General features: G+C 40.9%; 1 protein-coding gene across 2 annotated transcripts in view; it reads right to left on the bottom strand.

Moving 5' to 3' along the window:
• The window catches only part of EPG5 (ectopic P-granules 5 autophagy tethering factor), a 123,682-nt gene extending 107,232 nt beyond the window's left edge, over positions 1-16,450 (bottom strand). The window contains exons 1-3 of one of the 2 annotated variants that reach the window (XM_057526387.1): positions 16,272-16,450; positions 2,437-3,381; positions 901-1,144 (exon numbers count right to left, since the gene is read on the bottom strand). In XM_057526387.1, the coding sequence (XP_057382370.1) occupies positions 901-1,144; positions 2,437-3,381; positions 16,272-16,382 (1,300 nt within the window). In that variant the 5' untranslated portion in view covers positions 16,383-16,450. The remainder of the gene's footprint in view (positions 1-900; positions 1,145-2,436; positions 3,382-16,271) is intronic. The other variant, XM_057526388.1, reaches the window with a different exon arrangement.
• Between the last annotated feature and the right edge of the window lie 397 nt (positions 16,451-16,847).

Below are 16,847 nucleotides of genomic sequence, written 5' to 3'. Positions count from 1 at the left end.
CTAGTATCTCTCCAAGAAATAAAAATTGCATAAGTAATACTTATCATATAGTAAAGGCTAATTTCTTTTTTTTTTTTTTTTAATAAATTTATTTATTTATTTATTTTTGGCCGCGTTGGGTCTTCGTTGCTGTGCACGGGCTTTCTCTAGTTGCGGCAAGCGGGGGCTACTCTTCATTGCAGTGCGCGGGCTTCTCATTGCGGTGGCTTATCTTGTTGTGGAGCACAGGCCCTAGGCGCATGGGCTTCAGTAGTTGTGGCGTGCGGGCCTCAGTAGTTGTGGCTCACGGGCTCTAGAGCGCAGGCTCAGTAGTTGTAGCGCACGGGCTTAGTTGCTCCGCGGCATGTGGGATCTTCCCAGACCAGGGCTCGAACCTGTGTCCCCTGCATTGGCAGGCGCATTCTTAACCACTGAGCCACCAAGAAAGCCCAAGGCTAATTTCTTAAAACCCAAAATAAGATGAAAAATTCAGAACATTATAAATGCTCTGATGAAAATTAAACACCCCAACAAAATGGACAAGCAAAAATAAAGTGCAACAGACAGAGAATGAAAAAGTATTGTGATTATTAGTTTTAGAATCAAAAACTATATTTGGACTTGAATTGGTAATGAGCACATAAATTAGGACAGTAAGAGACATTAATGATAAAAAGTAAACTTTCGGCTTCCTAGAGAAGCAGAGAATGACAGCCCACGGGGTAGGGAGACCTGGCACTGCTCCCAAGAAATGTTATTAAGGCAGATCTCAGTCCTATATTGGGGGAGGTAAGGTAAAACAGCAAGGCACAAATTATCCCTTATAATATCAGCACACAGTAGATTCAACCAGATTGTATGCCTCAATTCTTTTTATATTTTAGACTACAAGAAAGAGTGAGACTTTCATTACTTACACACCTTGGCCTTCCTGATGAATTGCTAAAGATCTCAGAACAGCCGAACTATTGAGTAATGTGTAGATGTAAGACTCCACTTGCAACCGTGAGAGCACAGAAGTGTAAGAATGCAGCGCCAAGGTCTGGTGGAGGTGCTCAGATTTGGCATCAAACAGTTTTTTTAGCTCTCCAAGTGCATTTTCATTCATCTCCACTCTCTGGTAGCGATGATGGCCTGAAACTTTCACTTGATCAGCACAGATACCCTAGCAGTGGGCAAAAGGGTAAGATATGAAGCCAGTTACTCTTTGCTCTTGAAGCCTGTATACAATACACAGGCTTCGGTACCATCTTCAAAGAGCTTACAAATCACAGTGAGGGAACAATACTACCATGTAGAAAACAATAAAGCTACTATACAACCAGGTGCCAATCACAAAGGCATCACAAGTTCAGAGACGAGAAGAGAAACCCTAAAACGCAGTAGGTGGGGAAAGGTGCAAGAAAACAATAGAGCTTGTCTCTAAGACCCTCATGATTGATGACCTTACCTTCTACTTTATAAACACTGAGGTCAATGTGATATCCCTCAACTTCAAGAGACCTCAAAACATCTCTGTACTTAACCTCACCATTCTTTGTGATTCTGCTCAAAACAAACCCCTCCTTTCCAATACTACCCCTCCAACTGTTTTCTTGATTCTATTCTCTCCTTTTCAGTATTTTGAAGTTTCCCTCTCCACAGGATCCTTCCTGTCTACAAAGAGATACACAGGTCTCCAAGGAATGACGATTAGGGTTGGGGGAGATCACCCGTTTCTCCCTGACATCTCTTCCATCTCCCCTTCGCTGCTAAACTTGTCAAGAGTGGCCTTCTCTTCCTCGCCATCCCTCCCAGGCCACTATGCAATGGCTTTCCTGATGGCACCTTGGCCTCCCTAGGGTCACATCTTATTGCCTTCCTTATTTTCTCATTTCCTCTTGACCTCGTTCCATGGATCATCCTCCCCTTGACACTCTCTACCCATTAGATGTTCCTGGCATTATGCCTAAGGTCACAAGCTAAACAGCCCACGGGCTGAATCTGACCTGGAGACATGACTTGCTTTGGCCTCTACTGTGCATGAGTGAGTGAGTGAGAGTGTGTGTGTGTGTGTGTGTGTGTGGATTTAGTTGCCAACATTTACAAATCAGGATCCCTCACATAAAAATCCAGGTTTCTAGCTTCTCTTAGAAAAATATAAGATGTGGCAATGCTGAACCAATATAACCTCACAGCAACAATCAACTATAACACAAGAGCAGCTCCCCCTGCTGGACCAGGCATGAGCTTACCCAGTGATCACCGTCCCACTCGACCTGTTTCACTTCTCCAGGTTACCTGCCTGGCCCCTGTGGGCACATGACACTATGACTCCTGCTCTCAATTACTATGGGCTAAGACAGGGTCAGTGGGTAAAAGGAGCAGACTCCAGACCTCAATGGCATCACAGGAATAGCAGCTCCACTGCAAATTCCCCAGGCTCCTGCAAGCTTTACAGAACACTAGTCAATATACCTGTACAGACAACTGTTCCTCCTTGAAGTGCCACAGTCGACTTTTGGCATTTTGGCAATCAGACATCAGAGCAAGGAGCTCAGCTTCAGCCAGCAGCAGCTGCTTCCTACAGCGAGAGTAGTTCAAAAGCAACTCATAAAATTCATGCCTGTCCTGATGAGCCATGCTGTCAAATTCTTCTAAATATGACTCAACATTTTCCAGCCATGAACCAGGCTCAAAGACTTTTAGCTGTTCTTCAGTAAATGGTACTACTTCTGGTTGAGATGGGAGCTCTGGGTAGAGTCGCTCATTACGAAGCAAGGGTTTCACTGCCACCAAAGCTGGTACATACCCAGCAGTTTCAGCTGGCAACTGGGGATACAGTTTTTTCCCTCTAGGTGGCTGAAAAATGTCTTTGGCTTCACAAGAACTCTGCAAGCCAACATTTTGTAGCACCTCTGAAGAAAGACCCAAGGCTTCTTTGTCTTCTCTCCTATTCTGAGTATCTCTGACCTTCAAATTTTCCACTTCCTGCTGAATATAAGAAACATTAGATTGCAGTGTGCTTTCCAAAGGTCCACATTGTACCAGTTTATCTTCCTCCATTTCTGCAATGTTCTCGGGGGGTTCTACTTTGGTTCCGACATTGCCTCCAGGATCGACCTTCGGCTTGACTGCATCATCTCCAGCACAGGCTCTGATCTCCTCTCCCTCCTTTAGACTCTCTGTTTTACATGTCAGGGACTCTTCATTGCTTAGAGTTAAGGAGGTGAGTGGTACATCAAACATTTCACTCTCGTTTTGTCGACTAGCATCATTCTGGAGCTGGGAATCAGTTAACTCCTTTAGATGGTCTCCTTTGAATTCACAAGCTGGGGTAGGGACTTCCAGCTCTCTGGAGGTTTTTGGAAGGGAGCCTTCATCAGACTCTTCCCTCTGAAGGGTTTCATATTTCTTCTTTTCCTAAAAACAAGATTTATAATGTGAAATAATTTATAACAATAACTGATGCTTTCAACATGAGGAATTTTTAAATTGTATAAAAAAATCTAAGTTCACTTCATAAGCAGTGTGTTTCATATTTCATATTATTCAATTTTGAGAATGCTGAATTTGGGAGATTCACTAGTCTAATCCCTACAGAGGAAGACATGAGAATGAGCAACAAATTATGATTCAAGAATGGAGAAGGAAAGTCTTAATTAGGCTGTTCTCCATTCTGCTAAAGGTTAAGTAAGAGAGAACAGTCTCCAAGTATCTTAGGCTTCAACAAGGTTTGCATCCTGACAAACATATTTATTCAAATTTCAGGCAGAAAAAGTCAGGACAACTTGAGCAATGAAATAAATAACTATAGTACTGGATTATAACCTCAGAATAAAATAAATATCCATGAGTCCATACTCACGTAACTAAATATATAAACATATATATATACGTATTTTTTTTCTTAATGGACAAGAAGTGGCACTCTTCCTTACAGAAGTCCAATTAATAAATGTAGATGGAATGAGAAAAACAGAAAATCACGATTAGAACACCATGGTAGTAACTGCCACAGGCAAGAGGCAACATCTACTAAGTAATGAAAGTGAGTGAAAATTTAAGCAGAAGCAGAATATTTGTATAGTCTCAAAGTATCCCCTAAATATTTAGTAATTACAAAGGGAAAAATCGTAACTTTCAGTGGAGAATCCTGGCAGTCAACACCTTAACCAAGTGATCAGGGTCACTATAACCAGTAATACATCCCCATACGATGTTCTGAGAAGGCTTATCCCCTCTTCAGTACCCTTTCTAATAATGTATAACCTCAATCTAAGCATGAGAATACATCAGACAAAAACCCAAATTAAGGAAAAGTCTGCAAAATAACTGAAGTGTTGTGATCATCAAAGAAAAGACAAGACTGAGGAACTATCAAAAGACTGGAGAAAACTATTAGAGACATGACAACTGAATGCAATGTAGGATCCTGGATTGGACACTGGAACAGAAAAAGGACATTAGCAAGAAAACTGGTGAAATTCAAAAGTTCTATATTTTAGTTAATAGCACTGTACCAATGTTAATTTGTTGGTTGTGATAAATGTTCTACAACACAGAATTTACAGTTACATAACACAAGAAGATGCTGGATGAAAGGCATATGGAACTCTCTGTATTATATTTGTAACTTATTAAATCCAAAATTAATTCCAAAAAAACCAAAAACCAAAAAAAAGTTAACCATTTAAAAAACAAGATAAAATAAATTATGTTTTTTTTAATGAAGTATCTCTGGCATTAACACACAAACTAGATACATAGGAAAGAAGCCTGGATAAAAAAGAAAAAAAAAATATGGAAATATTTATTATTTATTTATTTAAATAAAATTGTTACATCCAAAGAAACTAAAAAATGACTGACTCACTCAAATACTTCCCTCACTATAAAATTTTTTTTTTTTAAGGTGGGTTGTTTTTTGGCTGTGTTGGGTCTTCGTTGCTTCACGCGGGCTTCCTCTAGTTGCGGCGAGCGGGGGCTACTCTTCACTGTGGTGCAAGGGCTTCTCATTGTGGTGGCTTCTCTTGTTGAGAAGCATGGGCTCTACATGCACGGGCTTCAGCAGTTGCAGCATGTGGGCTCAGCAGTTGTGTCTCGCGGGCTCTAGAGCACAGGCTCAGTAGTTGTGGCACACAGGCTTAGTTGCTCCGCGGCCTGTGGGATCTTCCCGGACCAGGGCTTGAACCCGTATCCCCTGCATTGGCAGGCGGATTCTTAACCACTGCGCCACCAGGGAAGTCCCCACTGTGAAATTTTAAGGAAGGCAAAATGATGGTTACAAAGTTATCAGTGATTTTGGATTATGTTGTCCAGCGAACGTCCAGCAAAAAAAAGCTGACAAGTAAATAGCCAAAAAAGTAAAACATTTATATGCACCTAATATTAGGAAGAAAAGACGAATGTTTCTGAAATGGAATTTGAGCTCAACTTGCTGGTAATGAACTACCAAATGTTTACAAATGGTAGTGATGCAAGAAGCAACGTGTCCTCCCTCCAAAATTACTTTAATCTGCACTGTGAACCGTGGATATCAGATTCAGAGAACAGCCACACAATGCATACAAACCACTTTGCCAAACTGCCTAAAATCATGAATACCAGGAAAGCATTACATGAGTATTTATAAGAAAATGAAAAAGTGGGTCCAATTACACTGCAATGATGTTTAGCACACTAGCTATAATAAATAGGTTTGTCAGATTGAGAAATCAGAAAAAGAAAATTAGGAGAGGGAGGCCAATGGTTACTACAGTGGGAGAAATACTGGTGTACTGGTCAGGGCAGAGACCAAATTTTAGTGAGCTGAACAATTATGAAATGAAATTAAGAGAACAATTTCATTTATAATGAACAGAGAACAAAATACTTAGGGATAAGCTTAACAAAAGAAATGTAAAATTTATACTCTGAATATTACAAAACAAAATTTGAAAGAAATTAAAGAGTAATAAGTGAAAACACATTCCATTTTCATGGATCAGATCACAATATTGTTAATATGGCAATACTCCTCAAATTGATATACAAATTCAACACCATCTCTATCAAAATCCCAGCTGCCTTTTTTGCAGAAAATGACAAGCTGATCCTTAACTTCATAAGGAAATGCAAGGAACCCAGAATAGATGAAACAATCTTGAAAAAGAAGAACAAAGTTGGAGATCTCATGCTTCGCAATTTCAAAATCTACTACAAAATTACAATAATAAAGACAGTGTGGTTCTAGCACATGGACAGACAAACAGATCAATGAAACAGAGCTGAGAATCCAGAAATAAACTTTTTTTTTATTAACATTTTTTATTTCTTGTCTTTTTTTTTTCAAGTTGTTGGGAGCTTTTTATTTATTTCTTTTAACGTCTTTATTGGAGTATAATTGCTTTACAATGGTGTGTTAGTTTCTGCTGTAAAACAAAGTGAATCAGTTATATGTATACATATATCCCCATATCTCCTCCCTCTTGCGTCTCGCTCCCACCATCCCTATCCCACCCCTCTAGGTGGACACAAAGCAACAAGCAGATTTCCCTGTGCTATGCAGCTGCTTCCAACAGCTATCTGTTTTACATTTGGTAGTGTATATATGTCCATGCCACTCTCTCACTTCATCCCAGCTTACCTTTCCCCCTCCCCATATCCACAAGTCCATTCTCTACAACCCCGTCTTTATTCCTGTCCTGCCCCTAGGTTTTTTGTTTGTTTTTTTTTAACATCTTTATTGGAGAATAATTGCTTTACAATGGTGTGTTAGTTTCTGCTTTATCATGTACCACAATGTTCACTGCAGCTCTGTGTACAATAGCCAGGACATGGAAGCAACCTAAGTGTCCATCGACAGATGAATGGATGAAGAAGATGTGGCACATATATACAATGGAATATTACTCAGCCATAAAAAGAAATGAAACTGAGTTATTTGTAGTGAGGTGGATGGCCCTAGAGTCTGTACATACAGAGTGAAGTAAGTCAGAAAGAGAAAAACAAATACCATATGCTAACACATATATATGGAATCTAAAAAAACAAAAAAAAAAAGGTCATGAAGAACCTAGGGGCAAGACGGGAATAAAGACGCAGACCTACTAGAGAATGGACTTGAGGATACGGGAAGGGGGAAGGGTAAGCTGGGACAAAGTGAGAGAGTGTCATGGACATATATACACTACCAAATGTAAAATAGCTAGTGGGAAGCAGCCGCATAGCACAGGGAGATCAGCTCGGTGCTTTGTGACCACCTAGAGGGGTGGGATAGGGAGGGTGGGAGGGAGGGAGACACAAGAGGGAAGAGGTATGGGGATATATGTCTATGTATAACTGATTCACTTTGTTATAAAGCAGAAATAAACTCTTATATTTAAGGTCAATTGATTTTCAACAAGGATGCCACGACAATTCAATGGGGAAAGAACAGCCTTCAGCAAATGGTGCTAAACAACTGGATATCCAAAGAATAAAATTGTACCCCTATCTTATATCATATACAAAAATTAACAAAAAGGATCATAGACCTAACATAAGATCTAAAACTTCTAAACTTTTCAAAAAAAACATAGAGTAAATCTTAGTGACCTTGGTTTAGGCAAAGCCTTGTTAGACATGACACCAAAAGCATAGCAACAAAAGAAAAAAGTAGATAAATTGGACTTCATAAAAATTTTAAGATTTTATGCTGAAAATCAAAATATGAAGAAAGTGGAAAGACAACCCCACAGAATGGAAGAAAATGTCTTCAAATCAATTATCGTATTAAGGGCCTTATATACAGAATAAAAAGAAAAGAACTCTTGTAACTCAAGAATAAAAAGACGAACAATCCAATTTAAAAATGGGCAAAGGATCTGAACAGACATTTCTCCAAAGATAATACAAATGGCACATAAAAAGATGCTTAACATTATTAGTCATCAGAGAAATGCAAATCAAAATCACAATGAGGTAACATATCACACCCACTAAGATGACTAAAGTCAGATGATTATAAGTGTTGACAAGGATGTAGAAAAATTAGTACCCTCAAACACTGCTGGTGGGAAGCGAACATGATGCTTCTCTATGCAAAAGAGTTTGGCATTCCGAACCATGGTGATGGTGACACAATCTTGGATCATACCAAAAACCACTGTATCATACACTTTAAATAAGTATAGTGTGTGAATTATACCTCAATAAAGCTGTTAGATGAAAAGATGGAAGATTTTAAAAACTCAGAGAGTTGAGAAATAAATGAAAAGTAAGGAAGTAGAGACGGGAATGTGAAATAGAGGGAGAAAATTTTAGTTGTCTTTTCTTAAACTGTAAGAGACCTCTGGGGGTGTTAAATGTTAACTGGAAGAGAAGATAGGGAGCTGGAAGTAGGCCAAGATGGGCCACAAGATCAAGGGCACAGCAAATAAACACACCTCCTCCAACCCACAGGCCACCTCAGGCTTCCTCTCCAGCCTGTCCCTCAGGTAGTTTTTAACTTCCCTTTGCCAAGGGAAGTTGTTGCCCAACTCTGACCCCACCAAACCACTTCCTCTTTCCCTACTCCATGACTGCCCTTGCAATTTCAAATTCTTCCCCTCAACTAAATAAAATGAAGTCTCCAGCTGCTACTATCAAACTTGCAGGCCCACATCCAGCAGATCTACCTTCCTGGGAATAATCACAACCATAACAGCAACAGATAATGTGGTTAGATAATCAATTAAAGAATTTTTTAAACCTTCCTAATGCTCCCAGGGAAGAACACATAAGACTTTGGGCTTTATTTCCCTTGGGGGTGGAACTCAGTGCTTCTCTGTTTAATTCTCCACTTGTGTTGTTACGAAGTTAGGTCCAAAGAGGAATTAACCTGGGGTTGCCCCAGGAAAGGAGGTGAGGGAAAGGAGAGAAAAGCTGGTAATTCGATTCAAAGAATGGACTGGCCAGATGAGAGAAGGAAGGCGGAAGGAAAGGATGAACAACTGCGAGACACACAACTGTTTGAGAGGGTAGCAAAGGCCTGACCCTGCCCCTCACAGATCCCTGGATAGGACAGGATGTCTGGGGTGCATATGCGGAGGGAAAAGGGATTCACTGTGTTCATCACCAACGCCATGGCCTCTAAGCAGTGGTGAGCTCCCTGTGGCTCAATTCACTTCTCCAAAGCACAGAATAGCGGAGCAGGTCCTGAAAGGTCTCCTAGCCTCCAGCCTCTGCCCTACCACCAATTCATCCCAAACACCACTATAAGACTGGTCTCCCTAAAACACTACCCTGAACACCACAAAAACAATCACAGCTCTCCACTTAATGAAAGTCTGACTCTTAACTTCGGCACTCAGTGCCTTTGATGACTCAGTTATGATCCTGTCCCAAGACAAAATCTTCAATGACCACATCAACCCTTCCGCAGCACATGCTTTACTCTGAACTCTGCAGTGTGTACTTGCCATCTGACCCTGGTCACGTGCTACCACATATGGTTATTTATCTTTATGTTGTGTCCCCTAAATGACCACAAATATCTTGAGACCAGAGAATATATCTTATGCCTTTTTGGATCTGATCTGCCTCTGATTTTCAACACTTTGTTCAATAAACATTTCTTAAAACAATAATGATGACTTATAATTCACAAGAATTTACTGAGTACCAACTGTATGCTGAGCTCCTAGGTATTAGCATCCTAAAATGAAGAAATTATTGAATTATCCAACAAATGTGCTCTAGCACATTCAGAAGTTTATTTTTATATGCCTCGCAGAAAGCAAAGGGACTATCCAATGAATTCAGAGGAAACTGAACTTTTATGCCAAAATCTGAATCAAATTTTACACTTAAGATACAAAATTTCATTTAAAAACAAAAAAGAAAGCCAACTTCCAATTACTTTGCCTACTTGAGTTAACCAGAGATAAAGATTAGAACCTACTGTATATATAACAATCATTATAGACCACAGAATAAAATTCAAACAGAACTCCATGTGTATCAAGTTGTGTGTGCAAAAATTAGTGCTTACATAATTTTATTTTAACCAAAAGACACGTTTCTTACAACTGAAAATGGCCTAGCGATTAATATTTCTTGATTTTTGATCTCTACATAAGTTACATACAGGTAGAGAACCAATTTTAAAATAATTCCACAGGAGAAAAAATAATCAAGAAGTTATACAGAAACAGAAGAGTTGTTAATAAACATAGAAAGACATACTTAACCATACATTACAGTGAATATGCCCTAGAGTGTTGGTGTATGTGTGGGGAAAAAACAAAGAGCACATAACAAACTGCTACCAACAGTTATCTCCAAGAGATGGAATTCAGGGCATTTCATTTCTGTGTTGTACACTTCTCTCTCTGTGTGTATATACTCATACATACACACTTTTTTTAAGCAATGAGCACTTTTGTAATCAGAAAAAAAGTTTTGTTTTTTTTTTAAGTTCTAGAAAATAAATGGTCACTTTCCATTCATCACTTGCAGTTCTTCCTCTTTACACTGTACTAAGTAAAAAAATTACAACTCCTTTCCATCCTTAAAAATATTAATGAGCTACTTCTTCATAAATGATAATGGTTCAATTTTACACACTACATAGCATACTTTAGTGGGATTACTTTATTTTTTTTTTCATTATTCTGAAAATATTTATTAGGTAACTATTACTGTATGTTAGGCATAGTTCTAGTACATAGGGTACATGAAGTGAACCAAACAGGCAAAGCTCCTTGGCCATGGGATTACTTTAAATGCAGGGTCTGTTTATCATGAATGTCTGTATCCACAGCACTTAGCACAATGCCTGGCACAGAATAGATAAAAAGGGCTTGGACACATGAGTCCAACTATCAGCTCAAGAGTTCTCAGGGCAATTTTACCCACTCTCCTTGGGATGCACAAGAATGCTTTACAAGTAAAAAGGAGAAGGATGGGGATTATACATTTTGCTGAGAATACAACATCTCCTCCTAGCTGCCACTTCTTTTGTGTTGCTGTTAACAATCTTACTTCACGTATCAGCAGCACTTTCCATGCTTGATCTCTTCCTCTTCCTTTCATACACTTTTTTCTCTCAGCTTCTAGAATCCCAAACATATACTACCTCACCGGTCCTCCGCCTCTCCCCGCAAAATTGGAGTGCCCTTGGGTTCTGTTCTTGCCACCTTTTTATACTACACTCGCTCCTAAGGTAACCTAGTTCAGTCTCTGGTTTTAAATAACTATCTATATGCTGATGACCCCAAATCTTTTATCTCTCCCAAACTCTAGATCCACATATCCAATCCATTTGGATGTCTGAGAGACATTTGCTTCAAAATTAGCATGTCCTAAACTGAACTCCTGATCTGTCCCCAAAAGCTGTCCTACTGGGCTTCCCTGGTGGCGCAGTGGTTGAGAAACTACCTGCCAATGCAGGGGACACGGGTTCAAGCCCTGGTCTGGGAAGATCCCACATGCCGCGGAGCAACTAGGCCCGTGAGCCACAATTGTTGAGCCTGCGCGTCTGGAGCCTGTGCTCCGCAACAAGAGAGGCCACGACAGTGAGAGACCCGCGCACCGCGATGAAGCCCCCACTTGCCGCAACTAGAGAAAGGCCTCGCACAGAAACGAATACCCAACACAGCAATCAATCAATCAATCAATCAATCAATAAAATTAAAAAAAAAAAAAAGCTGTCCTACTCACTGCCTCCTCCATCTCAGAGTCACCCCTGACTGTTTCCTCATATCCCATCCAAACCACCAACAAACAGTCTTGGCTAGATCTTCAGAAACTCCCAAACTGCAAACACTTCTCACCACTTCTGCTTTACAACTCTGGTCCAAGCCACCATCACCTCCTACCTGGATCACAGCAAACATCTCTTAGATGGTCTCTCTGCTCGTACTCTTGCTCCCTTACAGTCTGTTCTCAACAAAGCAAGCACAGTGACCCTTTAAAATAACTTAGATCATATCACTCCTCGGCTTGAAACCCTGAGGTGATTCCATATTTCACTCAAAGTACGAATCCTTACAATGGCCTACAAGGCCCTACACGACCTGGCCCTGTGTCACCTTCCTGACTTCATCCCAAATACTCTCCCCTCACGCACTCCACCCTAACGACACTGCTACTGCCTTAAGGCATTTGCCCCAGATGTTCCCAAGATCCAAATGGCTAACTCCCACATCTCTTTCATGTCTTTACTTAAATTTCACCTTCAGTAAGGACTACCTTGACTGCCTATATAAAAATCACAACCCGGACTTCCCTGGTGGCGCAGTGGTTAAGAATCCACCTGCCAATGCAGGGGACACGGGTTCGAGCCCTGGCCCGGGAAGATCCCACATGCTGCCGAGCAACTAAGCCCGTGCGCCACAACTACTGAGCCTGTGCTCTAGAGCCCGTGAGCCACAACTACTGAAGCCTGTGTGCCTAGAGCCCGTGCTCCGCAAGAAGAGAAGCCACCGCAATGAGAAGCCCCGCAACAAAGAGTAGCCCCCACTCGCCGCAACTAGAGAAAGCCTGTGCACAGCAACAAAGACCCAACACAGCCAAAAATAAATAAATAAATAAACTTATTTTTTTTTAAAAATCACAACCCATCCTAATCACCAGTACTCAACTCCTTACTCTGTTCCTCTTTTTCTTTTTCCATAGCACTTGTCATCTTCTAATATATTATACATTTTATTTATTTTTTTATGGAGTTTTCTGTTTGTCTGTCTTCTCCTTCTAGAATGCAAGCTACGTTAAGGCCAGGTTCTTTTTTTTATTTTTCCTCTGTTTACATCCCAAGTGCTTAGAACAGTTTCTGGGACATAGTGGGTGATCGATGAGTGTTTATTCAACAAATAAATGGATCTTAGGAGGCACAAAAGGATCTAAATAATATAGAACATCCCCCAACTTCACTCCTATAATCACTCATGGGAAGGAGGGACTAAGAGGTAGAAATCATCTAGGCCAAGAAGCAAGAGGCGATGAGGATTTAAAGGTCTCTGTTTCTGTTATCAGTTTTCTGGGACACATCTCAGTCTATCCTTAGCAATTACAATATGCTCTTACGATTAATGAGTTGTCAGCATTCAGAATTTAGTATTAACTGCAAAAATACTTTCCATGACTATAAAATATACTGCTTCTGCAGAGTAAATCCAATCTAAAAATCTACTGTTCTTAAACCATAATCTACCATGATCAACGAAGTCAGGGTCCTCCAAGGTGGGTGAAACTAATCAGGACTATCTCTTAGGTATCAAGTGATAAGCACCAGATAACCACAAACTAGCAATGTGAGCTCATCTTCCAAATGATTTACATTAAGGAATATAGGTCAGCTGCTGGGTCAAACTATCTAAAGGCAAAAGCATATGACACTCCTCACTTCCTGAAATGAGCCTTGGAACTACTTTATGGTTCCATAAACAGTAACCAAATCACACCACAATGGTAAAGGTTTCATTAATGTAGGACTTCATGATCATAACCAAACCATAACCAGCACTAAGTAATAAATCTATTTACTCTAAGAGAAGAATCAATTTTCTAAACTGAGAAGTATGAGGGCGTTGCTGATGTCGTGGACTTTTTCCATTTGTTTTCTCATACTATTTAGAGGAAATTTACCAGAGTAAATTCTTCTGAGTGACAACGCTTGGAAATATTCTTCAATACTGGTATTTTTTCCTTCATTCAACAAACATTATCAAATGCCTACAAGGGCTGTAAAGGGTATTAGGAAAAAGGTCCCTCCCTCACTGAGCTCACAGTCTAAGGGAGAAGAGAGATGTTAACAAAGTAACTGCAAGTGAGATGAGTGACACAAAGGGGTGCAGAGCGCTACTAGGGGGGGCTGGGCGGGGGGGGTAATGTGGGTGATGAGGGTGATGAGGTTTAAGCAGAGACCTCATGAATGAGCAAAGGCCCTAAAGCAGGAAAGGACACATACACGGTTGAGAATCAAAAGAGACAGTAGTGAAGACCAGAGGCTGAGGAGAAAGACAGAATCCAGAGAGTTTAGGGCCTTGAGTCCATACTTGGGACTCTTGGACTCTGGGCAATGGGAAATCTTTGAAAGGCTTTAAGTAGGAGAGCAATCATTTTGGGGTTTTGTTTATAAAAATATCAATCCAGCTTTAGTTTAGAGAATGGGCAGCAAGAATGAACTTGGAAAGGCCATTTTAGCAAAAATCCAAGAAATCTTCCTTGGAGGATGGTGGAGTTAGTCAGGATGGAAAGAAATGGGCAGAATCAAGAGAATAGTTACAAAATACAATTGGTAACCCTTAGTGACTGACTAGATTTGAAAGATGACTAAAAGTATGTCAGGGATTTCTGGTTTGATCAAATACCTCTGGAATGAAGGCCTCTTTATAAATTTTAAAAGATGAAAAATAAATTTATGTTTGTGTAGCGAGGTTGCCCACAATGTGCCAATAAAATGAGCAACTGGGGACTTCCCTCGTGGCACCGTGGTAAAGAATCCGCCTTACAATGCAGGGCATGCGGGTTTCATCCCTGGTCAAGGAACTAAGATCCCACATGCCAGGGGGCAACTAAGCCCGTGCGCCACAACTACTGAGTTTGCGGGTCTCAACTAGAGCCCAGGCGCCGTGAAGCCTGCGCACCACAACCACAACTAGAGGAGAGAAAACCCACATGCCACAACTAGAGAGAAGCCTGCACGCCGCAACGAAAAGACCCCACACGCCTCAGCAAAGATCCCACGTGTCGCAACTAAGACCTGACACAGCCAAAAAAATAAATAAATAATAAATAAATCTTAAAAAAAATAAAATGAGCAATTGGTTTTTCATGATGGATTTAAGTTTTTTAATTTTTTATTTTAGAAAATCTGTTCTAAACAAAATAACAGAGAATCCTCTTAACTGACCATTTTGAAGTATTTATAACATTCTATCTATAGACACACATAGATATGTAGAACAATTATTAAGCTACTGGACTGAGAATTAAGATTTTGGGCTTTAACTTGAGTCTCTTACTAACTGCATGACTTCTGGCTTATCATTTAACTTATCTAGGCTTTAGTTTCATCATTCATTTTGAAAAAAAAACCCTACAGATTGAGAATTAAGATTCTGCTCTCTATAGATGGTTTACATGTTACATGTTTACATGTTATACACTACTGTATTCTAGGTTCAGGGACCTTATGTATGGCTGACCAATGGCTTTTTACTTCCTCCTCTATTTAGATAGTCCTTTACCAGCCCAATACAATGCAAAATTATTTCTCTTAAAAATGTTTCTGAAATTAGTAGCAAAATGGCTTTCTCCCCAGAGTAATTCCTCACAGACCTGGGTACACTGATGCACATAACTCCACTACAGTTTTTTTAAAAAAGGCATCATAATGAAAGGGATCTACATAAGTCACTTACAGCTTATTAAATATGGTAGCTTTGAACACGAGTCTCCTGTTAAAATCTTGTTCTCGTGAGAAAACCTTATTTTTGTAACATTTTTAAGTTACACCTGCTCTGGAACATCACCTACTTGTAGGAAAGGAAATTTCCTGTATTTTTAATACCACCTTCATTACTTCCTTAATATAAAATCAGTTTCAGGTAAGCCAAAATTATATATGTCCAGCTATCCACGGGCAGCATTTAATCTGTTCACTGTAAAATAAATGTCATTTCAGAAAACATATGGGAACGAAATGAAAGCCAGGCTGCGCCTGAAAACAAGACAAATCAGCTTTAAATCACACCAATACCACACGTTAGTATAATCCAGGAAACCCAGAAAATTCAGATCTGTTCCTGCTGTACGAGTCCCGCTCTGGTTTAATTTCTGGTCATTCGTGCCCCATCATAAACAACCAGGATAATGAGAAATAAACCGCAGCAGCACCACTGTCATCTTGCATTTTTAAATTGAAAAGGCACATCACTACAGTCTACTTTCTGCCTCTATCTGTAAAGCTCTTCCAAAGCATACATTCTTGAGTGGAGGAGGGGTCCCTTCCCTCTGTATGGGAAGAGGGACTGAAAATGTTCACAGATTATAAAGGAGAAAAAGAGAGTTAAAGATGAGACTGGGAAGAGAAAAGCTGCTTCACGATAGGAATCTAGACCCGGGTGAGGAAAGTCAAGAAAGGAGCAGAAAAGGAAGAGCCTAGTGAGGTCACAGGAGGAAAAAGAAAAAAAAAAGGGCTCCTGACAAAGTCCGGCAGAGGAACGTGAAGGAGGAACAGAGGAACAAGTCTGGTGTCAATGGGTGGGGGGATCAAATACGGGCAGGTGGGGACAGAGGAAGAGAGGGGCTCAGGGTACGGGCAGAGAGGGCTGGAGAGGCCGAAGAGAGGAAAAAAGAGAGCGCACCTGCCAGGGCCTGGGAAGGATGGGATGGGCGGGTTCCCTCACCTTGGTTTTAGTCCGGCTGGCCTTGGCCTTGGCCCTGGCCCGGCGCGGGGGCCTCACCGCCTCGGCCATAGACCCTTTGATGGCAACGTCGCCGCTTGTTTTTGTCAAAACTCTGCGCTTTCCACAACCTGCCCAGTTCCAGCCTCCGGACTGTCACGTGATCGAATCTCCACCACTCCCGCGGGAGGGGCGGCAACTCGGAGCCTCTACGGGCAGCAAAGTAGGACAAACTACTCCGGGAGCCCTTTTCACTGGAGGATGGTGCCCCCCCCCCCTTACGTCCAGGCCCCACCCCCTGACCCGGCAAGCGCGCCGGGCTCAGGCCCCGCTCGCCAGTGGCTTGGGGTGGGATAAAATAGTTGAGATGGAGGGAGGCCAGTGGGGAGAATATCCAAGAACAAGGCATGAAAAATGGAAAGGACTTCAGAGATGGAGTCTTCACAGTGTCTTATTTATGAGCTAACTGAGCATATAAAATACAGTTGTAAGCAGATAGGGTAGGCGTGTCCCCCAGAGAAAGAGAACCAGGCATGG

This window comes from Balaenoptera acutorostrata, chromosome 13, assembly GCF_949987535.1.
Source record: "Balaenoptera acutorostrata chromosome 13, mBalAcu1.1, whole genome shotgun sequence".
Classification (NCBI taxonomy): Eukaryota; Metazoa; Chordata; class Mammalia; order Artiodactyla; family Balaenopteridae; genus Balaenoptera; species Balaenoptera acutorostrata.
This window is presented reverse-complemented; position numbering and strand designations above follow the sequence as displayed.